The sequence below is a fragment of the Trematomus bernacchii genome, unplaced genomic scaffold (assembly GCF_902827165.1).
Source record: "Trematomus bernacchii unplaced genomic scaffold, fTreBer1.1, whole genome shotgun sequence".
In the NCBI taxonomy this organism is placed as follows: domain Eukaryota; kingdom Metazoa; phylum Chordata; class Actinopteri; order Perciformes; family Nototheniidae; genus Trematomus; species Trematomus bernacchii.
In genome coordinates this window covers 7199132-7224516 of record NW_022987616.1, presented here as the reverse complement: position 1 = coordinate 7224516, position 25385 = coordinate 7199132, and the positions used below count along the sequence as shown (strand labels likewise).

At 39.3% G+C, this 25385-nt stretch overlaps 2 protein-coding genes and 6 non-coding genes across 8 annotated transcripts; all 8 read right to left on the bottom strand.

The window, feature by feature from the left end:
• Nucleotides 1-8998: 8998 nt before the first annotated feature.
• On the bottom strand, nt 8999-18155 carry si:ch211-171b20.3. Its single transcript, XM_034132471.1, has 7 exons — nt 17873-18155; nt 16768-16813; nt 15239-15303; nt 13128-13245; nt 11567-11674; nt 11394-11449; nt 8999-10046 (listed from the first exon to the last, which is right to left on the bottom strand). The coding sequence occupies exons 1-7, from the start codon at nt 18066-18068 to the stop codon at nt 9907-9909; spliced, it is 729 nt and encodes a 242-aa protein (XP_033988362.1). The 5' UTR covers nt 18069-18155; the 3' UTR covers nt 8999-9906.
• An 825-nt stretch (nt 18156-18980) lies between these two features.
• Nucleotides 18981-23982, bottom strand: rpl7 (ribosomal protein L7). The gene is made up of 8 exons (XM_034132470.1): nt 23898-23982; nt 23316-23415; nt 21893-22059; nt 21233-21370; nt 20552-20661; nt 19790-20005; nt 19439-19463; nt 18981-18996 (listed from the first exon to the last, which is right to left on the bottom strand). The coding sequence occupies exons 1-6, from the start codon at nt 23909-23911 to the stop codon at nt 19797-19799; spliced, it is 738 nt and encodes a 245-aa protein (XP_033988361.1). The 5' UTR covers nt 23912-23982; the 3' UTR covers nt 18981-18996; nt 19439-19463; nt 19790-19796.
• LOC117484173 lies at nt 19292-19383 on the bottom strand. The gene has a single exon (XR_004556088.1). It is a non-coding gene; the product is annotated as a small nucleolar SNORD12/SNORD106 (small nucleolar RNA).
• On the bottom strand, nt 19648-19739 carry LOC117484172. Its single transcript, XR_004556087.1, has one exon. It is a non-coding gene; the product is annotated as a small nucleolar SNORD12/SNORD106 (small nucleolar RNA).
• Nucleotides 20313-20401, bottom strand: LOC117484174. Its single transcript, XR_004556089.1, has one exon. It is a non-coding gene; the product is annotated as a small nucleolar SNORD12/SNORD106 (small nucleolar RNA).
• Nucleotides 21080-21170, bottom strand: LOC117484171. Its single transcript, XR_004556086.1, has one exon. It is a non-coding gene; the product is annotated as a small nucleolar SNORD12/SNORD106 (small nucleolar RNA).
• Nucleotides 21443-21532, bottom strand: LOC117484168. Its single transcript, XR_004556084.1, has one exon. It is a non-coding gene; the product is annotated as a small nucleolar SNORD12/SNORD106 (small nucleolar RNA).
• LOC117484167 lies at nt 22149-22236 on the bottom strand. Its single transcript, XR_004556083.1, has one exon. It is a non-coding gene; the product is annotated as a small nucleolar SNORD12/SNORD106 (small nucleolar RNA).
• Nucleotides 23983-25385: the final 1403 nt, after the last annotated feature.

Genomic DNA, 25385 nt, shown 5'->3' with positions numbered 1-25385 from the left:
AGGTTACTGTAATCCTCCAGAAGCACTTTTGTTAGCCTTTGATTAGATAAGTAAATTAATGGCATCTTAATAGAGGAATGTCAAACACAATATCCCAGAGGGTAGCACCTATAAGAGCATTACTTAAATCAAACACAATGCATGGGAACAAACACATGATATTATAATCCCACCAGTCACCCTTTGCAACTCCAAAACCATTCATATATATCCCTTCAAAGCGAACCAGCAACACTGCTCACAAAACTGCCATAACTTCTCTTTTAAATGCTGCTTTTCTTACCTTTTTGTAATACAGAACGACAGGTATTTTCTCAATGAGATCTCAGAAGATTCTTGCCATTTTACCTAAAAACAGAGGAATACTAATTTGCATAATGTTTGCTTTTGTGTTGCAATTACTGTGGCTATAACTGACCTATATTCTGGTGCCCTTTTGCGAATGATATCAAACATATTGTTACGTTTCAGTTGTTTAACTTGATCTTTAACTGGTAATAATCATGCTTTAAATGTATTGGTCCAACATGAGTCAGGTATCTGATTACATTATTTTGCGTTATGCGTTATAACATATCTTATTTAGCTGTTTTGAAAATGGGCTTATTTGCTTTCTTGCTTGAAACCCTCTTATTTCTGCAAACCAGGAGCCAGTTAGCTTAGCTTAGCATAAGCAACAAGGCTGGTTTTGAAGATATTAGTCGACATTAAACATACATTTTCAAACATGTCTGACTATTTATTTAAGGACCAAAGAGAAAGCATGAAGAGGAAGCAGGTCTGTTAAAAAGAGAGCTGCAGCTTTAGTCTACAGGTCGTTGTTTGCAGGTGTTGACTTCATTAATACCTCCTCCTGACAGATTGATTTCATATCCTGTCATTCTGCAGCGTCTGTGACACTCATCAGGAAGGAGCTTGTCGCTGACCGATGATAGGTTCAAATGAATATTAGATCTGCTTCCTGGAGTTATATTAAGGCACGCTTTACAGGAGAAAGTGTTTCTATGATGTCTTATGTGAAGATTGTGATGCCCTAATTTCATTCATGTGGTGCAACAAATCAGATCTCTGCAAAAGGAAGCTTTATTTTAAGCATTTTAATACTTTCAGGATGGATTTGAGGTATTTTTGTGCAAGGCTCCGGCGCTGTAGTGTTTGCAGAAGGAGCCTGAATGTCTGAGGATGTTGTGAAGTCCAGAAGGTCAGCTGTTATTTGAGCAGTTCCTCCCCGATCTCTGGGAAACAAATGAGGCTCTGCAGGGAGCTGGAGGCCTCCCGGTGCTCGCTGCTATACAAGGAGCAGATATCTGTAATCATCTGTTACTCTGCGCTCTAGAAAAGCAGCTTGAGGAGAGAGGAGGAGGAGGGGGGTCCGTTGGGGTCCTTTGATTCTTCTCCTCGCCATAAGCAGGTAGGTCAAGCGACAGTAATATCCTTCATCTTCACCATAATCATCATCAGCAGCAGCATCAGTGAGCAGCATGTGTCTGAGGCGCTGTGTATTAAGAACACAGACTGACCCCAGACTGACCCCAGGAGGGAATGTCTAAAAGTAGAAGAACTCGTAGGATGGTTCATAACTTGTTGTGATGTCCTGTGAGCTGGGTTTTCAGTGGCTTTGTTGGTTTGTCAGCAGGAAAACGGAAGAAATACTGGTCGAAATGTACGTGAAACTTTGCGTAATGGTGTAGCATGAGCCAAGGAAGAACACTTTAAATGTAAGAAAGGGTCCGAATAACGGTGCGGATACACGTCAGATTGAAACAGCCTTTTAGTCTTATAGTGCCTTTCTGGTTTCATGTGTGTTTCTGCAGTCATTGTGTTTACAGTGTGCCGTACAGAACTTTAATTGAAGTGTAGTTCAGCCTGAATGATCCCTGAGTCTGAAACAGTGTGTGTTGATTTGATCGGCCTCACAGCTGCATCAGTTTGCTGTGGCAGCAGCACATTAAAGTGCACATCAAAGAGTGTGTGTGTGTGTGTGTGTTTTACATCTGACAGAGCCCTCCTGCCCTCACTGTGCACCTGTCAGACACAATCAGCCCGCCCACTGTAGTTTTCTGTGTGTGTGTGTGTGTGTGTGTGTGTGTGTGTGTGTGTGTGTGTGTGTGTGTGTGTGTGTGTGTGTGTGTGTGTGTGTGTGTGTACCATCTTCAGGACTCACGGCGATCACACGACTCACTCAGTTTGACGAACAGACGGAGAGCTGGTCGTCGTGGAAACGGCGTGTGATCCTCTCTGCATCTCGCCCATGTGGGGAATGCAAACTCTGCACGTCTCCACGCCAACCACTGACCCACGTTGCCACGGTTTCAAAAATCTTTGTTGACGAAACAATAGAATTCGCCGCCTCGTCTCGACTCTTGCTGTAAAGGTAAGCTGACCTCAGATCAGGGAAACACCCTCGCTACACACACACACACACACACACACACACACACACACACATGCACACACACACACACACACACACACACACACACACACACATATAATTATACATAGATGCATAAAAGTTATACTGTTATTGCAAAAATAAAACAAAAGCACTATATACAGTATTCTTTTTATTAGCATCAGAAGAAATGCATATTATTTTTATAAAATATTTCTCCATTTTAGAATTAAGTAAAATAATGATAAAAATAATAATAATACAAATATTACAAAACAAATTAATACATTAAAAAGTTTAATAAAATGTTAAACCAAAAATATTAAATGAATGTATTTATATAATTATAAGAAGTTGGTTTAAATAGCGCAGCAATAAAATGACCCTTAACAATATCTAACCTAACCAAATATTTAATTAAAGAAGAATATGTTTGTTTCTTCCTGATGAGTCCGTTTCTGTCCATGAATGGACGTCTTTGTCTCCGTCGTGTGTGTTTGTGTGTGTGTGTGTGTGTGTGTGTGTGTGTGTGTGTGTGTGTGTGTGTGTGTGTGTGTGTGTGTGTGTGTATTCAGAGTATCTGTGTGTCACTGAGCCTCAGTACTGTGTTTGTGTACTGCATGTGTACAGGAGGAGGTGTTTCAAAGTCTTTTATCTTCTTATTAGGAATAGTGTACCACACACACACACACACACATACACACACACACACACACACACACACACACACACACACACACACACAGTGAGTAATTATTGAACGAGTTGAAAGTCGGATGTTTGACTTGGCTTATGTCATCAGAAGAGTCCGAGGTCGATCTGCAGAACAAGATAAGAGAGGCTGCAGGTCTGACCTCACAGGAGACGGAGGGTTGCGTAAGAAAAGGTGTGTAAGTGCAGTATCTGTAATTAAGACAAGACATAATGCATTTGTCTGTTTTGATAGCTTTGCATTTGAAATGTTCCAGTTTCAGTCTGGTTTATATGACACTTTATTCCTGAAAACATTGAGGCATTAGATTATTTCTATGGCTGTTTTTATGGAGTACTTCAAAGATATCTCCAATATTCTCTCTGTAAAAACATTTGAGTCTTACAGTATACTGTATGTCAAATAAAAACAGCTATTTTGAAGCTATCTATCTCTTCTAGAAATATATGCAAATAACCACACATTTAACATTGTAATGCTTCCATTTTATATTTAAATAAATCGGTTCAGAAAACTTGCAATACAAAAAATAATTGTCTTAATTTAAGTTATCAAGTGGGGAAGTTTCATAGTGATATCTATTAGTTAGAAAGGTTACCCTATTGACCTGCAGTGTCCCTCTCCAGGCTCCATTCATTACAGTCATTACTGCTTAATAGCTTATGATAATAGCCGGGATCATCACTAGTGTACTGACAGTGATGAGGCGGATATTAGGGGTGTGGGCAACACTTACTATAAGAAAGGGATCATCTCTGCATCCATAAATCATTTTGTGAAACGTCAGAGACAGTTTGAAGGTTAGGCTGTAGACTTTTTCTATTTATGTTCTCCTAAATTCCTTAAAAGTGAGGATTAGATAACGCCTTATTTGCATATTTAAACATGGCACGAGTGTCTCCCCTTTGAGTTCCACTGGCAGTCGTAGAAACTTGCATGCAAACAATTTTAAATGATAAACATCTTGTTGTTTATTTACAATCTTGAGGTTCTGGACACTTGTGAATATCTGCAGCACGTTGTCTCATATCTGATGTCCCTGTTGTGATGGCACAGATTTGACCTCTTCCTGAACACACAGTCACACACACACAACACACACACACACACACACACACACACACACACACACACACACACACACACACACACACACAGTCACACACACACACACACACACACACACACACACACACAGTCACACACACACACACAGTCACACACACACACACACACACACACACACACACACACACACACACGACAGACAGACAGACAGACAGACAGACAGACAGACAGACAGACACACACACACACAGTCACACACAGTCACACAGTCACACACACACACAGTCACACACACACACAGTCACACACACACAGTCACACACACACACACACAGTCACACACACACACACACAGACGCACACACACACACACAGACGCACGCACACACAGTCACACACACACACAGACAGACGCACGCACACACAGTCACACACACACACACACACACACACAGTCACACGCACACACAGTCACACACACACAGTCACACACACACACACAGACAGATGCACGCACACACAGTCACACACACGCACACACACGCACACACAGTCACACGCACACACAGTCACACACACACACAGACAGACGCACGCACACACAGTCACACACACACACACACACACACAGACAGACGCACACAGTCACGCACACACAGACGCACTCACACACACACACACACACACACACACACACACACACACACACACACACACACACACACACACACACAGTCACACACAGTCACACACACAGACGCACACACACGCTCATGATGACTTTGGGACGTGTGGACTCTTGTCGGTCGTTTGCTCTGTCATTTGTTGTTCATCACTGTGTAACTATCTTTGTGGATCTTTATAACAAACTTCTTTAGAGACTAAACTGGTTCGACAACAGAGGAGAAGAGTTATAGTCTTTATAAAGAGGGCTTTTTTGTTGGCTGGCTAGAGGTCTTTTGTGTTCATTTCTCCGTAAAGGACTGATATGAGGCTGTGGGACCATGAGAGATATGTCAAATAATGCTATTGCATCTACAAAACAGCAGGAAATAGTGTGTGATTTTCTTTAAATAGAGGGGAGCTCTGTTGTATCGGCCCCTGGCTTCTGAAACTCTCTTGTAAATCTGGATTTTATGCAGTTTTATGCAACAAAAACGCCCATTAAAATCCCTTAGAGCAGGGGTGTCAAACTCAATTTCATCCCGGGCCACATCAGCATTATGGTTGCACTCAAAGGGCCGGTTGTAATTTTAATGATATATAAATATACATATGTAAATATATAATATATATTAAATAATGTATTATATTACATTGTTGGCCCTGCATTGGATTATTATCAGTTCTGGTCATATCTTCCTAAATAACTACGTCTGAAAGCAGAAGTCTAGGGCAAATAATTGAAAGTAAATATTCAACATTTACACCAATTGTATTGTATATTATATTCTTTGCAAGATCTTGCGGGCCACATAAAATTAGGTCGCGGGCCGGATTTGGCCCCCGGGCCTTGAGTTTGACACCCCTGCCTTAGAGCCTGAAGTGATGGATTCAATGTCTTGCTTTGTGTTACCAATAGTTTAGGGTTAATGGCAAATTCTCACATGTAGAAGCTGGAACTCTAAAATATGAACATTCAACTACAGATGGGGAAAGAACACACTACATTTGACTCATTTGATCCATACAAATATTGATTTTGTCTTCAGGAAGTGCATTTTAAACACATTCGTTTTAGAGGGAATTTCATCCCTAGATGTAAGCGGACTCTTTGGCAGAGTTTTTATTTGGCTAACTTCTTTCTCTTATCCCTGTTGATAGAGACAACTGGCACCACATCAAGTCAGGTGCAGTCAGCTTTTCTTCAAGGGAGATTTACGCTAACAAACAGACAAATCCTACTTTAATAACACCACATACTTTTCATTTATTCAGCTTTAAGGTACACAAATTAACCATCAACTAGTTGTTAATTAACATGCATATTCGCAGGCTCTTTATTAGTCATTATAAAACACGTATTAATGCCTTATTCTACATGAGAAATACCTAATTTTGAGTTATTTAGATACAATTAACACTTATAGTTTCATGTCTTGTTACATAACAATAGATCATATTTGTTAGGTGTTATTATGGGAGAATTACTATTCTTGTGGTACTGCTACTGCATATTGAGCATATTAAGACCCACTCATGTAGAACAACGTCCTTACTTGCATTAAATAAGCATGAATTAGAGGCTTATAAAGGAAAAACTCTCAACTAATGGTTTAGTACTTGTAGAATAAGGCATTAATAAGTGTTTTATACTAACTAATAAAGAGCCAATATACTGCTAATATGCATGTTAATTAACAGCTAGTTGATGGTGAATTTGTGTACCTTAAAGTGGACCTATCATGCTATATTTGAATAATATAGTGTAGGGCCATACCTATATAAGGCATATTTATACTTTTTTTTCCTTCAAAATACCAAACAGATCATGCATTTTAGCCATGCCTCATTTTGCTCAATTTGAAAAATGTTAGCTCTGTTTTTGCAAGGGCAGATTCAGTGAGAACAGCACCACCTACAGGCCTGGCATATGTACTACAGCGTCTCCAGCGCTTTCGAACGGCAATGGCCGTGGCTGTCTCCTCCTGATTGGTGGAGTTGGCCCAATAGCCGTAGCGCCACCGTCCTGACGTCAGGACAGTGTTCAAATCTGGATCAGTTTTTATCAGATCCGTTGCAGCCCCTTTTTTAGAGATTTGGGTATGGAGGAAAATAGAGAGGGTTGTGTTTTCTGACACTTGGTGAGTTCCCTGGAACACCGGGGACACATATTCATGTATAAAAGACGTACACAAGTGCATTTTGCATGATAGGTCCCCTTTAATATAAAGTATTACCCAGCTTTTTTGCCCCACTAGCCTGTACTTCTGTTCCGGTTTCTGAGCTGGAAAAGAGTCCTCCAGTGAAAGATAAACCTCTCAGTACCGCTCTTATTAAAGGCCTCATTGTTGACTGTTTGTTGCGGGTCATTTTGTTTCACTACACTTGAAAGGGACGGTCAAAACTCTGCAAGGAGAGGCAGCCCCCACCTCCATTTGAGCGTGAACACAAGCCCTTCACTCGAGTGTGTGTGTGTGTGTGTGTGTGTGTGTGTGTGTGGGTGTGTGTGTGTACAGTGTTATGGGACATTGATCAGAATGACTATTGTGCTGCTTTTTGATAAGGAAAAATATCCCAGATTCTGAACCAGTGACATCAAATCTGCAAAAAGAAAACGTAATCTTATAGAGTCTGAAGAGTAGTGTGATATCTCCTAAAATGCACTTTAAATAGCTTTTATCACTATGAACACATGCTATTCTATGATGTTGTTCTGAATGTTTCGGCACACTATAGTATGACCTTTTAAAAATACTATGCAATGATGAATGTTCTGGTATTTTCGATAACCAGTTTTTAACAAAATAAATAGATTTTCAACACGCTATACTATTCTCTTTTAGAACGTTCAACACAATATGCACTTCCTGTTCATCTGAATGTTCAATATGCTATTCTATTTAATTTCATAAGGACATACTTGACTTTTACACAACTTTTTCTATATTTTTGGCATGCCGAACTGGTTAAGAAAAATGTGTTCAACATAATAAACTTTTTTCACAAGAAAGGGAGGAGAACAAATAAGCCAAACATTTGGGAACTTTACTCTGAGGATACACATCAAACACATGTGAGTCTCAGTGTGACACATTGGCCAAACTCCTTGATGTCAGTTTTACCCCCCTGTGGTTAATCAAATGGAAATGGAAATGGATAATGAAACTAAAACTTTGATCTTTCTCTTGAGAGTGTTTCAGATCATCAGGCCCCCGGCCCCCCGGCCTCTAGACGGTCTCAGCTGCAAACTGCAGGACCCCATCATCCTACAAATGACAGTTAAGTGGTCATCTTTTCTCCTAAATTCTCCAAAAGTGAGCATTAGATAACGCCTCATTTGCATATTTAAACATGGCACTAGTGTCTCAACTTTTAGAGTTCTCCTGGAAGTCGTAGAAACTTGCATGCAAACCATTTTAAATTGCAAACTGCAGGACCCCATCATCCTACAAATGACAGTTAAGTGGCCATCTTGGCTCCTTTTTCCTTATTATAATAGTACAGTGTGTCCGTGGGGTTATTACAAAATATATACTTTACTATCAAGTTGTATGAAAACATTTTTACTTAAGTTACAATACATACTATACTACGCCTGGTTTCTACACACTATACCGTGCCTTATTTCGACATAAAATACCATGTGTTCTTTTGTCATTTTTTCAACATGCTATATATTATGACTTTTCTGTCATTATTAACGACATGCTACGCCTGGTTTCTACACACTATACCGTTTATTTGTCTTTGAACTTCAAGCTCCATGTCCCAATTAACTTATCACACGTCTTTAACCAGCACAAACGATGCCTCCAGCTGCTACATCTTCAAATAATAAGTCCTCATTTCTCTCTAGACAAAGAGGATATATGACTGCTGTCTTTGTGCCACACAATGAACAAGAAAGAGTCTTCAGAGACAGCCAGCTTCCACACGGCAGAAAGACAATGAATAATGTGGGAAAGCACCACATTCTGGGATCTGAGGGCACAGTTTCTGTTTTGTAGATAAGGAATTCAGATTATGTTTCATTGCAATCTTCTAGGCATTTAGCGCTGGTCCATATGTTTGTGCCAAAAGGACGGGACAAAAACACTGAATCATAAAAGGGATAACAAGTTCCAATAACAAAAATAAATGTATTTAATTTAAGGAAGACGTTTAACAAGGCACAATAAGGGTTTTGCTAAACTATCAAATATGTACATAGATATTTCACTTGATGTATAAAACACTTTTGTAACGAGATCCACAACATATTGATGATACAGTGAGAAATTTGACATTAACAGTCATTAATAAATACCTTTTCATGCAGATGTTGAGAGGGAAACTACTGAGAGTCAGAGTATCAAATACCTCAGCACTTGTTGTTTAGCTAATGCTACAGTTTACAACAGTACACATGTAACAGTTGTACATATGCAGTGGTGTTTAGTGTTAAATAATTATTTATAAAACATTTAGTACAATCACACAAATTCTGCGGAACCTCCAAAATTGAGTCACTGTACTCAGGAGATTATTTTTGTGTCCTTCACGTTTTCCTCTGCCCTTTTTGTAAATGTTCCACGAGAGAAGAGTCGGTTTGAGGAAAGAAACAATTGAATAACGACTGATTTGTTAATTATAACTTTTGTATGCATGCTTCTACATAACATTAAGCTGTCTTTTGCTCTTCTTCTGCTGTAACTACGTAAATGTACCCTCTGTGGGACTAATACATGGATTCTGATTCTGTTGTATATTGTCAGGTACGTTTTCCTCTGCAATTTTTGTGAATGTTCCACGAGAGAAGAGTCGGTGTGAGGAAAGAAACAATTGATATATAACACAACGCAGAGACCGCTTATTGACACCGGTTACACATCACCTGAGGTCAAGACCCCCAAAATGTGACGACCAGCCATGTGAGGCAGAAAACTAACACCAGTGAGGACACAGATGCGGTCACGACGAGCCGCTGGAAGGAGCACGGCGTCTGGAGAGTTTTATTTTGATCAGACGTCGTTGGCACAGACTCGAGGGTTTTGATCGTGGACCAGCGTGACTCGGCAGAGAGTGATTGTCAGGACGGAAGTTTCTTAGGTTTCCTCATCTTCTTCAGCTTCTCTTGCCTCACCGTCTCTCCTTCGAGGGACGACAGCTCTGAGATCCTGTGGAAGAACGAGCGAGAGGCTCCGAGCACCGGGTCGGGGTAAGAAGGACCTGAGGAGAAGAAATATTAGGATCTATAATACAACTAATCATTACAAAACAATCTGCTATATAACATGTTAGGGGTGGGAATCACCAGGCTCCCCACGATACGATACTATCGCCATACTTAAGCCACGATACGATACTATCGCCATACTTAAGCCACGATACGATACTTAAGCCATACTTAAGCCACGATACGATACTTAAGCCACGATACTATCGCGATACTTAGGCCACGATACGATACTGCGATACTTAAGCCACGGTACGATACTATCACGATACTTACGCCACGGTACGATACTATCGCGATACTTAAGCCACAGTACGATACTTAAGCCACGATACTATCGCGATACTTAGGCCACGATACGATACTGCGATACTTAAGCCACGGTACGATATTATCACGATACTTACGCCACGGTACGATACTATTGCGTTACTTAGGCCACGATACGATACTATCGCGATACTTAAGCCACGGTACGATACTATCGCGTTACTTAAGCCACGATACGATACTATCGCGATACTTAAGCCACGGTAAGATACTATCACGATACTTAAGCCACAATATTATCGCCATACTTAAGCCACGATACGATCGCCATACTTAAGCCACGATACGATACTATCGCGATACTTAGGCCACGATACGATACTGCGATACTTAAGCCACGGTACGATACTATCGCGTTACTTAAGCCACGGTACGATACTATCGCGTTACTTAAGCCACGGTACGATACTATCGCGATACTTAAGCCACGGTAAGATACTATCGCGATACTTAAGCCACGGTACGATACTATCGCGTTACTTAAGCCACGATACGATACTATCGCGATACTTAAGCCACGGTAAGATACTATCACGATACTTAAGCCACAATATTATCGCCATACTTAAGCCACGATACGATCGCCATACTTAAGCCACGATACGATACTATCGCGATACTTAGGCCACGATACGATACTGCGATACTTAAGCCACGGTACGATACTATCGCGTTACTTAAGCCACGGTACGATACTATCGCGTTACTTAAGCCACGGTACGATACTATCGCGATACTTAAGCCACGGTAAGATACTATCGCGATACTTAAGCCACAATACTATCATGATACTTAAGCCACAATACGATAGTTTTTTGCGATTCTACGATAGCTATATATTGCGATATATTTATATACATTTACATCTTTGTTTTGACTAACTTCCTGCCAATCCCACTGATTTTACCCATGACTGCACAAGAAAAAGCTCAGCACCATCTAGTGGATTGAAGGTTAGATCGCTACACACACAGACCTTCACAATAAAAGCATGAACATATTGAACTCACTCTTCTGATTGTCTTTGTTGTGCAGCAGGCTGTAGGTTGGATAGTTCACCTTGGGCCTGCAGAGGGAGAGCAGAGGGAGAGCAGAGGGAGAGCAGAGGGAGAGCAGAGGAGGCTTGAGTGAGAGAGAAACATCGATTAGTTTCTATCTGATGGAGTTAAAAAGGCAGAATGACCTGCTGAGTTTGCAGCTCTCCACTGAGAAGGAGTTTCTGCCGCTGAGGATCAGAGTGGAGGGGAAGCCGAGAACTGGAGAGGAGATCAGGTCGTACCTCGGAGCGTAGCTGAGGAACGAGGAGAGGACGTTATTTAATGTGTTAACAGATACATTCATTTCCTATCTTAAAGGTAGGGTAGGTAATTCCCTTCAGAAACACTTGTTATATTCCATGGAATGCTCTTAACATCCCGATAGCAATGAATATATTAAATGCTTTGACAATAAATACATAAATAAATGTCATCATGAAATGTCATGTCCGGCAGTGGCTCAGTCAGTAGGGGCTTGGACTGGGAGCCGTAGGGTCGCTGGTTCAAGTCCCCGACCAGACCTAAATATGGAGTGTGGACTTCTACTTGGAGAGGTCCCAGTTCACCTCCTGCCCTGCCGTGGTGCCCTTGAGCAAGGCACCGGACACCCCCCTTCCCCCCTCACTCCCATTGCTCCCCGGGCGCTGTACAATAGCTGCCCACTGCTCCTAGTACTAGACTCCTGGTACTAGGATGGGTTAAATGCAGAGGCCAAATTTCACTGTGTGTGCTGTGTGCTGTGTGCTGTGTGCTCTGCATGTGTGACCATTAAAGAGGGTTTCATCCCTCCCAATTCTAATTCTTCTTCTTCATCTGTGGAAGCCGTAGTAAAAAGCACGACCAATCATCTGAGCCGGCCCGGCTAAAATAACTGGATGGCCTACCTGCCTGTCAGCCTTCCATCTGTGCACAAACTTATCTCGTGCCCTCATTGGTCATGTGCGCGTTCGTGTGTGTTGGAGGAGGGGTTGAAGTCAGATTTTTTTCGGCTGCGTACTTTCAAATTCTAGCGCACTCGAGGAGCTGGTTTCTCCATTCTTACCTACCCTACCTTTAATGTTCAAATACTAGGGATTTACTTTGATGTTATGGCGAATTTAGATTAGATTTATTTTATTGTCACAACAGCGAAATTCGAAGCATTCCCGATGGTGCAATCACACAACAGACAGTATAAGTTTCATTTTGACAAAATAAATAAATGCAGAACAAGAACACACTACTGTTTTTGGTGTTGTTTTTTCTTGTGTAGCACTTGATGGACTTGTAAGAACGAGGTATAAAAAGATTATGCAGCAAAGATTGAACCCCAATGACTTGTGTTAAAGTAGACAGATGTGAATATTAGATCGACCCACTCATTTCATGTGAAAAGACACGGTGTATGTTCTCTCTCTTTATGTTAACGTGAAGGCAGCGTGACCTAAAACTAAACTGTTCCCACAACAACAGAGGAGTGATATTAATAAATGATAACAATCTCATCATGATTTAGCTATAATCAAGCGTGCCGTGTTAACAGAATATGAAACATTAAAGCTGGAGATCTTCAGATTGTGACAGACAAATGATGCTTGTCGAAACATGAATAGGTCTGCTCTTTCCCTCGGTACATATTCCTGTCATTTATGAGACAACGACTCGGTGTAATTACTGCAATGTGTGCAGCTGTCTGCAGAACTATAGTGTGAATCTTGCAGAGGTTACCCCAGGGTGAAGGGCCGCCCCCCCCGACTGTGGGAGAGCTCCTTGGAGAGGCTGAAGGGATGCAGCGACCCTCTCTGCAGCGGGGGGACCACCGTGCGGGTCCTCTCCGGCTGAACACCTGAAGAGAAATACATTCAGACAGTCAGAACCAAAGGTGGGAAGAAGTGGAGTACAAATACTGTGTTACTGTACTTAAGTACATTTTTCTGGTATCAGTACTTTACTCCACTACTTACATGTTGAACCCAAATACCTGTACTTTCTACTTCTTACATGTTGAACACAAATACCTGTACTTTCTACTTCTCACATTTTGAACACAAATACCTGTACTTTCTACTTCTCACATTTTGAACCCAAATACCTGTACTTTCTACTTCTTACATTTTGAACACAAATACCTGTACTTTCTACTTCTTACATGTTGAACACAAATACCTGTACTTTCTACTTCTTACATGTTGAACACAAATACCTGTACTTTCTACTTCTTACATGTTGAACACAAATACCTGTACTTTCTACTTCTTACATTTTGAACACAAATACCTGTACTTTCTACTTCTTACATTTTGAACACAAATACCTGTACTTTCTACTTCTTACATGTTGAACACAAATACCTGTACTTTCTACTTCTTACATGTTGAACACAAATACCTGTACTTTCTACTTCTTACATGTTGAACCCAAATACCTGTACTTTCTACTTCTTACACTTTGAACTCAAATACCTGTACTTTCTACTTCTTACATTTTGAACCCAAATACCTGTACTTTCTACTTCTTACATGTTGAACACAAATACCTGTACTTTCTACTTCTTACATGTTGAACACAAATACCTGTACTTTCTACTTCTTACATGTTGAACCCAAATACCTGTACTTTCTACTTCTTACATGTTGAACACAAATACCTGTACTTTCTACTTCTTACATGTTGAACCCAAATACCTGTACTTTCTACTTCTTACATGTTGAACACAAATACCTGTACTTTCTACTTCTTACATGTTGAACCCAAATACCTGTACTTTCTACTTCTTACATTTCCCAAACAGGCTGGTTCCTTTAGTTTGAATGTGTGTTTGGTGGCGTGATCATTATTATTTAGAGTCATTGCGTGCCTATTGATTTGAACACGATCCGTGTATCCATCATTTCCTGGTCTTCTCTAAAGAAGAGGGACCAATGAAAACGTTGTCATGTTGCCGTTGTTCAGCATGGAAACATTCATTAGCTAACAATGACATTATTGTTCTATTAATATAAAGGGAGGTCAGGTACTCTTTAAAACAGCTGCTAGTTATGGGTACTTTTTACTGAAGTACATTTCAAAGCCTCTTTACTTTTACTTGAGTAAAGAAGTTTAGTTCTACTTTTACCAGAGTATTTTTTAAACACGAGTATCTGTACTTCTACTTGAGTCAAGGATGTGTGTACTCTTGCCATCTCTGGTCAGAACTCACATCGAGTATGAAGACAAAAGGATATTTTGAAGCATAAAGGGAGTAAACAGTATGTAGACTACCAATATATAACGATACAGAGTGTAGAAGTGTGCAATAATTGTCTAAATACAACTTGTTTTTTTAAATGTATAAATGTTATAACTGGCTCTTTCTTTTTTTAACACTTTATTTATTGGTTTTTCCCACACATAACACAATAACAGGAGAAGATACAGAGTACAAATGCAGGATGACAAAACAATAATGATAATAACATAAAAAGACCATTCCAGTAATAGCAATGAAACAAATAAACCAAAATACACAATGACATGATAACACAGATGTTCGCTTACTTTGGATTTTAGTTTTATTAAGATGTCCTCTTTATAAATGTGTCTACTCTTTCTATCTGTCCCTTTGCTGTAACGCTGTTAATGTCACCGCTGTTTGACCAATAAAGGTTTTTCTGATTTGGCTAATATCTAGCTTGTTTTTTGTTCAGTATAAAAGTACCACTGGCCGTCACTGACGACACATTATTTATATGATAACAACTCCACCTACTGGCTGTTCAGGGAAACGCCTCAAACTCTCACTGTGTAATTAAACATCCTAAACTCTGTAATAATGACATGTCTTATTCTGAGAATCTTACATTGTTTTTCGAACAGGAAGTGTCTCCCGGTGATGTCATTGTCCTCTCGAGCTGAGTGAGGGGACCTCGAGGAGGAAGAGAAATAATAAATATCAGCACACAAGGAGAAGTGTAAATACTACCCAGAATAATTACACACACAGTAAACAATACGTGTCTTTTATCAAGTGTATCACAATAAAGGGTGCAGGGCCTCCAAGCTTGTGTTTAAAGGAGACCAACGAGAAAGAGATTCAGAATGACCACAGATATAGACTTAACCGCTAAATGAAATGCACACAATGACGATACAGAGATGCAGAAGGACTATACAAAGAAGAGAAAACCATCACAGACAAAAGGTAGTCTTAACAAATTACAGTAGCTTTTTAAAACAAGTATTTCAAATATAATAAAAATACAAATACAACTTTAAAGGGGACCTATCATGCAAAATACACTTTTGTACGTCTTTTCTACATGAATATGTGTCCCCGGTGTTCCAGGGAACTCACCAAGTGTCAGAAAACACAACCCTCTCTATTTTCCTCCATACCCAAATCTCTAAAAAAGGGGCTGCAACGGATCTGATAAAAACTGATCCAGATTTGAACACTGTCCTGACGTCAGGACGGTGGCGCTACGGCTATTGGGCCAACTCCACCAATCAGGAGGAGACAGCCACGGCCATTGCCGTTCGAAAGCGCTGGAGACGCTGTAGTACATATGCCAGGCCTGTAGATGGTGCTGTTCTCACTGAATCAACCCTTGCAATTTTTTTTCAAATTGAGCAAAATGAGGCATGGCTAAAATGCATGATCTGTTTGGTATTTTGAAAAAAAATAAGTATAAATATGCCTTATATAGGTATGGTCCTACACTATATTATTCAAATATAGCATGATAGGTCCACTTTAAGGGACAAAGAAACGGTGTGTTCAGACTAGTATTCATTTGTGAAAGTAATTAGGTCACATGACAGAGAAGCTATTGATAAAAAACACTGGATTTTCAATAAAATTATACATGTGAAATAGAGGAAGGACTAAATATAAAGAGGTGTGTCTGCTGGAGTTTTGCTACAACTGTATTTACATTAAGTCTAAGGACAAGTATATTTAACACAACAAGTGTGTTAGCAAAGATGTCACACAAAAAAAAAGACAAAGATTTTGAAAATAAAAAACAGTGCGTGTCAACTGTACTGCAGGAAATACAACTCTGTAACTATGTGCAATATGTGCAAAATATATATATATATATATATATATGTCGTTAATAACTGTGCAATATATACCTGGCTGCTAAATCCTCAGAACTGTTACAGGATGTGTATTTTGTAAATCGTGTAACTTTCTTAATTAAACATTTTTGTATCTTTAATATGTTTTTTATGCATGCTTCTTAGGTAACATTAAGCTGTCAGTGGCTCTTTTCTGCTGTAACAATGTGGGACGAATTAAGGTATTCTGATTTTGTAATTAGTTACAGGGTTGCAAATCAATGCTAATGTTAGCTTTTACCTCAGGAAACAAGGTTTAAAAACTCACCCTCCGACCATGAAGCCCCTGCTCCACGTGTTCCAGTCCCGGGACCCTGCAACCAGGTGGAAGAAGTACTCAGATATTTACTTAAGAAAAAGTAGCAAAACTACAGGGTATAAATACTCAATTACAAGTAAAAGTCCTGCATTGAAAAGTATATATATGTTCATTACTTCAATGTTGCACTGGTTAAGTGGGTTTGATTTGATTTGCTTTATACACTACCGGTTAACCTAACCTATAATAATATATAATATTGTGTGTTGATTTATATTTTGTATTAATAACCGTAATCTGATAAGTAAAGTTGTAAAATAATGTAATGGAGTAAAAAGTATAAAGTAGCATAGTGTGAAACTACTTAAGTAAATGACAAGTACTGCAATGTTTTACCAGTACTTGAGAACATGTAGAAGTACTCAGATCTTGTTCTTTAGTAAAAGTAGAAGTACTCAGATCTTGTACCAGAGTGTAGGAATACTCTTTAAAATGTAAATACGCGATACTATAAAACACATGTGTAATTAAATACAGTACTTGAGTAAAAGTACTTAGTAACATTACACCCCAGATGTCATATATTAAGCTAGCATCATGTATAGAAACACAGGATTACAGAGGTGGAAGAAGTAGGCTACCAGATCTTGTACTTGAGTGAAAGTAGAAGTACTCAGATCTTGTACTTGAGTAAAAGTAAAAGTACCAGCAGAGTGAAGGAATACTCTGTAAAATGTAAATACATACTAATTAAGAGGAGTACTTGAGTAAATGTACTTAGTTACAGAGGTGGAAGAAGTACCAGATCTTGTACTTGAGTAAAAGTAGAAGTACTCAGATCTTGTAATTGAGTAATTAAGAACTATAATCAGATCTTGTACTTGAGTAAAAGTAGAAATACTCAGATATTGTACTAAAAGTATAAGTACTCAGATATTGTACTTGAGTAAAAGTAGAACTATTCAGATATTGTACTTGAGTAAAAGTAGAAGTACCAGAGTGTAGGAATACTCTAATTAAGTGGAGTACTTGAGTAAATGTACTTAAGGTAACATTACCCCCCTGATGTCCCACATTAAGCTAGCGTCATGTATAGAAACACAGCATTACTCACTGCTCTGAGGCTGGATGAGAGGCAGTTTCATCCGGATGTTTTCTACCCCCCTCCCGGAGCTCCTGTATGCCGGACATGGAGCCTCAAGGCCGGGGTGGCTGCAGCTCGACCCCCGGTCCGATGTCAGAGCCTTATTAGCGGTGGGTAGTAGCGACGCGTTTACTTGGAAGGTCATCATGCTGCAGCGGCCTCGCATCACCTGTATTATCACCGGTTATGGATGAACACACAAACGCACCTGCTGGAGGGCATTTTTAAAATCCTTAAAAAGGACCGTTAGGTAGAGCTTAGGATCCCGAGCTGCGATGCTAGCTATAACCGAGTCACTGCGTCACCATGGCAACAGGCTGCAGGAAGACCGTTACTCATCATATATTAACGGTTTTTATTTATTTACTTCTTAAATAAATTACGGTTTCTCATAATTAACGGTTTTCATTGATCAATTCTTAAATTAACGGTTGAAAATGTTAGTTACTCGTTATGTATTAACGTGTATTTATCTGATTTTCGTATAGTTCATATTGTACAAATATCTTGTTTATTTCTATATGAATTACTTTCTTACCGTATGTTATTGACACACATATTTACCCAATTTTCTTATTCAACCTTTATTTTATTTCATTAAATGATTGAAAAATTTCACAATTTAGTAAAAAAGTATGACTTTACTGTAAGTACTTCACCCTTTAGTAATTGGCAAAAGTAGGCCTTCCCTCAATACTGGAGGACAATCTTATATGTGTTAACTCTTGTAATGTTATGGGATGTTAAAGTACTATAAAAACAATTTAAAATCCAAACATGTATAGCCTATGTATCTTAACCATACAAGGATAACTTTCCAGTGAGTCTTCAGTACTAAAGTTTTCAATAAGGGTCCTTAGTTTTCCCTGACAGTCTTATTGGTTTACAACAGTGAAGTGCTCAATGTCTAAATGACCCTTAAAAACCAACTATATGAACAAAGTGGTTGTGGAAAAAGATACCTTGCTCGTAACCAAAATATAGTAGATCACACACACATTTCTGAATAAAAGTGCACATCAGATATTAACGACAAACACATTTTTTTTTTCTCTCCAAGATTTTTTATTGTACATTTTGAGTCCTTTGCAAACCTGAAACAGACAAAAGGAGAAACTGTTATTGATGTGATTTCTTACCAGATGCAAAACACTCTTACAGATAAGGTTAAGTATCTTCAATATTAAATCTATGCTTCTTCTTAACTCATGTTTCACACTGGTTTCATTTTGTCAAAGGCGGCTTTTTCCAATAAAGACAAGCAATGCTAAACTCAATCTAAAGCGATGTCACATTAACAAAACTTTATTTGGATCCATTTCTGCTCTCATTACTTTTTCCCTGCCGACTAAAGCACATGTAGCAGAGGATTCTAACACGGATGGCTTAGATGTGGTTTCAGACATATTGGCTTAAATACAATTGGTTTTCACCACAGTCGATAAGATGGGGAAAAAAGATTGTGCATCATTAACCACACCTATGAACCATGCATCTTCTGCAGATCTTTTAGAGTTTAAAGTCGCTGCCACTCACCATGAGTCTAGTTCATCCTCCGGATCTGAAACAGACAAGAGAAACTGTTATTGACGGGACCAAGTGATTTTTTACCAGATGCAAAACACTCGTACTAAAAGACAAGCAATGCTAAACTCAATCTAAAGAGACGTCAAATTAACAAAACTTCCTGCCCTCATTACTTCTTCCCTGCCGACTAAGCAGAGGATTCTAACACGGATGGCTTAGATGTGGTTTCAGACATATTGGCTTAAATACAATTGGTTTTCACCACAGTCGATAAGATGGGGAAAAAAGATTGTGCATCATTAACCACACCTATGAGGCCATTTGAACTCTGCAGATCTTTATTGAGTTGCTGCCACTCACCATGAGTCTAGTTCATCCTCCGGATCATTCTGTTGATCTGGTCCTCCCTGTTGCCAGCATCTCCTCCCTCCACAAAGTGAGTGGTCTTCTTGTTCATGCCGCCGCGCGGAGACGACAGTTTGAAGGGCCACAGGAAGTTGTTGGCGGGCTTGAAGTTCTTGCCAACTGTGTAAATCTCGTGGATGAGATCCTCCACACAGATGATGCCGTATTTGCCTGGAGAGCAAAAAATATACGGTGTTTAGGAAACCATACAACTGTTGCAACCACTTGTATCAGTAAAGGACACACTGGGGTTGAGAAATCAGTTGCGTGTCAAATGTTAATTGATACAAGTGCAATAGAATATCTTGGACAATTTGGGCTTTACTGGTCAGAATAGTTTAAAATAAAGACTGGAGTTTATCGTTCAATGTCTCCCTTAAAGCTCAGCATACATTTTACTTTGTAGAAGTTACAAGTACAAGTTTCTTGAGGATGTGTAACAAAAATATATCCTAGTGGTTAAATACTGTTAGACTGACATGTGGTTTCAGACAAACTGGCTTAGTCTCAGTTTTTCTCACCATGGTCGATAAGACGGGGAAAAAATTGTACATCATTAACCACATGTTGCAGAAGACCTCGAGTTAACAGCCATTTGATAAAGTAGTGACACTGTTTCTGCAGAATAACACTACCTTGTTCAACACGTAATATATAAAAAAAGGCTCAGAGAAGCACAACTTGTTCCAAATTAATATAATAATACGTTTTGCATACCGAGAGCCTTCTCCACCAGAGCGTTGTCGGTGAGGGCGATGCGCTGTTTCCTCATCCTGCCATGACCACGTTTGTAGATGAGCTCACGCACAGACTTCAGGTTGGGGTATCTGAGGGGAACAACGGGGCATAAAATGGTTATTAAACGAACTCTGGTCAAATCTGAACAATGTTGTTGACAACAAGGAGAGATGAGAGTGTAGACAATCTCTTGCAATACAAAAAAAATATTGTTTTTTGCATTCATACCATGGATAACAAGTACAGAAGCACCTCTGACTAAAAACAGCTAATGAGCAACTGCAAAGAAAGTTTGGCTTATTATCTTTCCCATATCAAAGTACACAATAGTGTCTCTGATCAGCCATGTTAAATGCATCAGTTACATGGTAGTGCAACACATTTACACACTTTGGGTTGTCTCTAATCGGCCAATAATAGCTATTGTCTATTTCTCACCAAACACGTTTTAAAACAGCAAGCCATCATATTACTGTAACCCAAATCTAGTACATATTACTATCTTGGAATGTGGTTTCAGACAAACTGGCTTAGTTACAGTAAGTAATCACCATAGTCGATAAGATGGGGAAAAAAGTTGAGCATCATTAACCACATTCCAGATATAAATCCACTATTTCAGAGTTAATACTGGGACACATTTCCATTAAGTTATCTTACCCCCAGGCGATGTAGGGCTCGGCGATCCTCAGCATGTTGATGGAGGCTTTGTTCAGCCTGACGAAGACACCGTTGAAGATCTGGCGAAGACGCATCAGCTGCAGAACCTTGCGGACCTTGGGGGCGACACCGTTGATACTGGGGGAGAAAAACGAGGATAATGATTAGTTTATAGCTTAGCGTGAAGATGCAGCTTTCTCGTTTTAGAGATTTGTGGTTTCAGACAAACTGGCTTAATATACAAAGCTTTTTCAGCATAGTCGATAAGTCGGGGAAAGAGTGGTCATCACTAAACACAACAAAGCAGACAGTACACTTGCATGGATTACTACATTTAGAGAATGAAAAGGCCTTCAGAAAAGCAGCATTTAATTCTTAACAAAATATTTAATTGTGCCGTCTCATGACAGAGGCTCAAACGTTTATCCAGAGGCTATAATAACTGATTATATGAAGTCTTAGTATTTGCTGTACCCTATAGTAGTTTCAGTTGGTGTATTTTGTACCAAAGTTTCTTTTAAATTAGCTTTCTCAATCCTTAATTAACACCTGGTTGGGAAATGCCAATATTCTGGCAACAGCTTGAGCTTCATGTCTTGTAGGAAACCTAGTAATCCATGTAAATGCTACTGATAATTTCACAAGACGGACACTACTCACCCTCTGATCCTCATGACGAAGGCGAGTTTGGGCTCCGCTGGCACGTAGAAGTTTCCCACTTTGCGAGCAGTGCGGCCCAGACGTACCTCACGTCTGTACATCGTCTTGTACTCCTTGTGGTACTTCTCGGCCCTCTTGTAGATCAAAGTCCTGGTCACTTTGCGGGCCTGAGAACACATTAGGAAATAACATGCTCTTTTAGTGCACTGTTCAGCTACACGTCAACATATACACGGTGATGATTATTAGATCAGTGCATGTGGTTTCAGATAAACTGGCTTAGTTGTCAGTTTCTCACCATGGTCGATAAGACGGGGAAAAAATTGTGCATCACTAACCACATGTAGCACTATTCCTTAATCTAACAGCAACTTAAAAAGTAGGGATTCAGCCATCGTAGAAGCAACTATTAACACCTCAGAGAAAGCATACTTGTAACTTAAATAAGTGACTCCTCAGAAATACTTCTCAGTTACATCAGTGAACTTCTAGCATCACAGCAGGTCAATGAATTCAGGCCTTCAACATGTATACAATTATAACCAACACTTTAAAAAAGGTGTTTGAAGGTATATAAGAGGAGGCTATGATAACAATGAATGCAGTGCAGTGCAGGTGGGAACTTTAAAACGACCCATTGAATCTAGGTATGTACTAGTTTGTAAGTGCATTGAAAAGGAAATACACAGGAACATCTAGTCAATCACAGCCTTAATGTTTTGTATGCTGGGCTAAGTCATTTTCGATCTAAGGTGGCAACCTACATCTTTTAGCAGATGTTCACCTGGTGGAGCTTCTTTGACTTCAAAGTAGATGAACACATGTGCCATATTTCCATAAAGAACACTTAGGAGCTAAAACCGTAAGGATAATTTGTCTACTTGCCCCTGAAAACTCCTATATGTACACTCCTCAATATAAGTACTTTTACAGACTTATTCAATGCTCTCATTAGCTATTTTAACAGCACAAACACACAAGATGTAAACGCTTTGAAGGTGTGGAGGAGGAATGCTAACAGTTAAGGTGGGAACTTTAAAAACGACCCATTGAATCTGGGTATGTACCGTTTGTACTTATTAGACTTGTAAACAAATAGAGAATGTTTTAGTGCGAGTGCATTAAAGAGGGTTGCAAGAATACGTAAACTTAATATTTTAAAGCTAGATGTATATTCCCAAAAGGGGTTTCATACAAACTGTTCACCTGTTTGAGCTTTCTTTAGTGACTTTAAAGCAGATGAGCAGACACGTGTGCCCTATTAAAAATACTGAACACTTAATAGTAAGAGCTAAAACCATGAGGAGAATTGTTCTACTCGCCCCTGGAGACAGCATACATTACAATTACTGTTGCAGACTAATTCAATGCTAACATTAGCTCTTTTAACAAACACACAGTTATACTCCAGCATGCATCTTACCTTCTTCTCAGAAAGCATCTTCTTGATGCGAATGGCCTTCATGGTTGCAAAGGCCTTTCGCCTTTTCAAAAGGCTCTCAGGGACCGCCTGAACTTTTTTGCTGTTAAAGGAGATGCAAAACGTAAGAACACAGCTCGAAACATGTTGACAAAAATCAGGTAATCTCAAACAAAGCTGAACTACTACGAAATAACAGCGTGTATATACCACTACTAGCTGCTAGCATGCTAACCGGTCAGTATTTACCGGCTCCCTGAAAACTAGCCGATGTGTAATGAAAACATTACAAGAGAGTTCAAGTCTACAACTTATTCCAGCAGTTAAATATTTAATTTGTTGTCCATTTTAGCACAAAAACGAGCTACTTCTTGAGTCTTCACGTCCAGCCATGTTGGATTACTACCGCTGAACACAAGACTCAAAGAAGTCCTTTTAAAAACGTATAAAACCAACAATCCCAAACAATAATACACGGAATACGTTGAATGCTAACTAAACAAACTATATAATGTGTAAAATGTATAACGATGGTTATTTAAAGACAGGATTCGGGTAGATTGTAAGACGGTGGAAGACACTCACTCTGAGTCCGCCATTGCGTCCACCGAGAAAGAGGAAAAATCTTCTGCGCATGTCCGCGTTAAAGGATTGAGGACCCCGGCGGGCTGTCCTTCCAGCTGCCTGACTAATATATTTATATCGCACACCATTTTTTATTTATAAATAATTTAGACTAATCTATTTCTTAAATAATGAATATGACCATTCTTATGGTTAAAGGTGATATACATCTTAACAGATAGAGAAACGGAAAGCTCTCCTTAGTTTAGTTTATACATAAAAATGATTTTTCTCACGGCTCAAACATATTCTAGTAAAATAACAAGAAAGACAAGTCCATTTTTTTTAATTTATTACCCTTTTTTATTTTCAAGTACTTGCTCCTCTTGTTATATTTTACGCCTGGTAAACAAATTATAACTGTTCGTTTATATATTTAATTCAATATTTCGAAATGCATTATTTTATTTGTTGTGTAAGTGTTTCCTGCAAGATCGTGTATATTAAATTAAAAAAAGAAACAACAAGGTTAGCTCACGTCTTTTTTAATCTTTTGATTAAAAATGTGGCACCAAGTTGACAAAGTGTTCTGTAAACCGGTCCGGAAATGCACGGTCTCATATGCAATGTGTTTAATTTGCATAGTAGGCCTACTATAAAATGAACTGTATCTTCACCTCTCCAGATGCCACAGGTGAGTGTTGTGGTCGTCTCTCCGGCAGAGGGAGCCCCCACTTCACTCTGCAGAGCCGGGGATCACAGCTCGTCTCTGGGGAACTTTCATTCACTGATCCTCCGATCATCTGCTTCAGATGGCACTGTGATGCGCAGCTAGGTTATGCAAAGAAAAATGTTGTAGATTGAAGTTAAAGGACATAAGACACGAGGAACAATGCATTAGTCAAAAAAGCACACTACATTTGATTAAAAAGTACAGTTTGGTAAAATACTACTACAGTAATCATATATTTTTCCATTTTAGGCTTCCTTTATCTTCTGCACATATGTTAATATGCTCAATCAAATATCTTGCAGTCATATTTTATGAGCTTGTACACTAGAGAGCTAACGTATATTAAAACAATTTAACTAACAATGCTTGCTCTTTATTATAAATAGCCATAATTTGCTTCTAATTGTGCACTAGGCTACGTTTTGCTGTAATTATACACATGTGTGTAATACATTGGGACCCCCTCCCCCTAAGACACTCCCACCAAACATCTCAAAGGCTGCAAGACGTTGCACTGAAAGGGACATAAAACACATTTTTACATTAAATGCACCTTATGTAATGTCCTTATAGGCCACCAGCTGTTTGTTTTCTATAATATTCATAATTATGTTTGTGTTATGAATAAAAACACCTTTATGCAGCAGCAGGCTGTTCCACATAGAAACACATGGTACTATTGTCCAGCCTCTTTTTTTGTTACTTGTGTCTGGTTACGTAGCCTGTTATCGATCTGCTTTCACTTTCCGCATTGAGCAGATCGCAATGGATCAGTG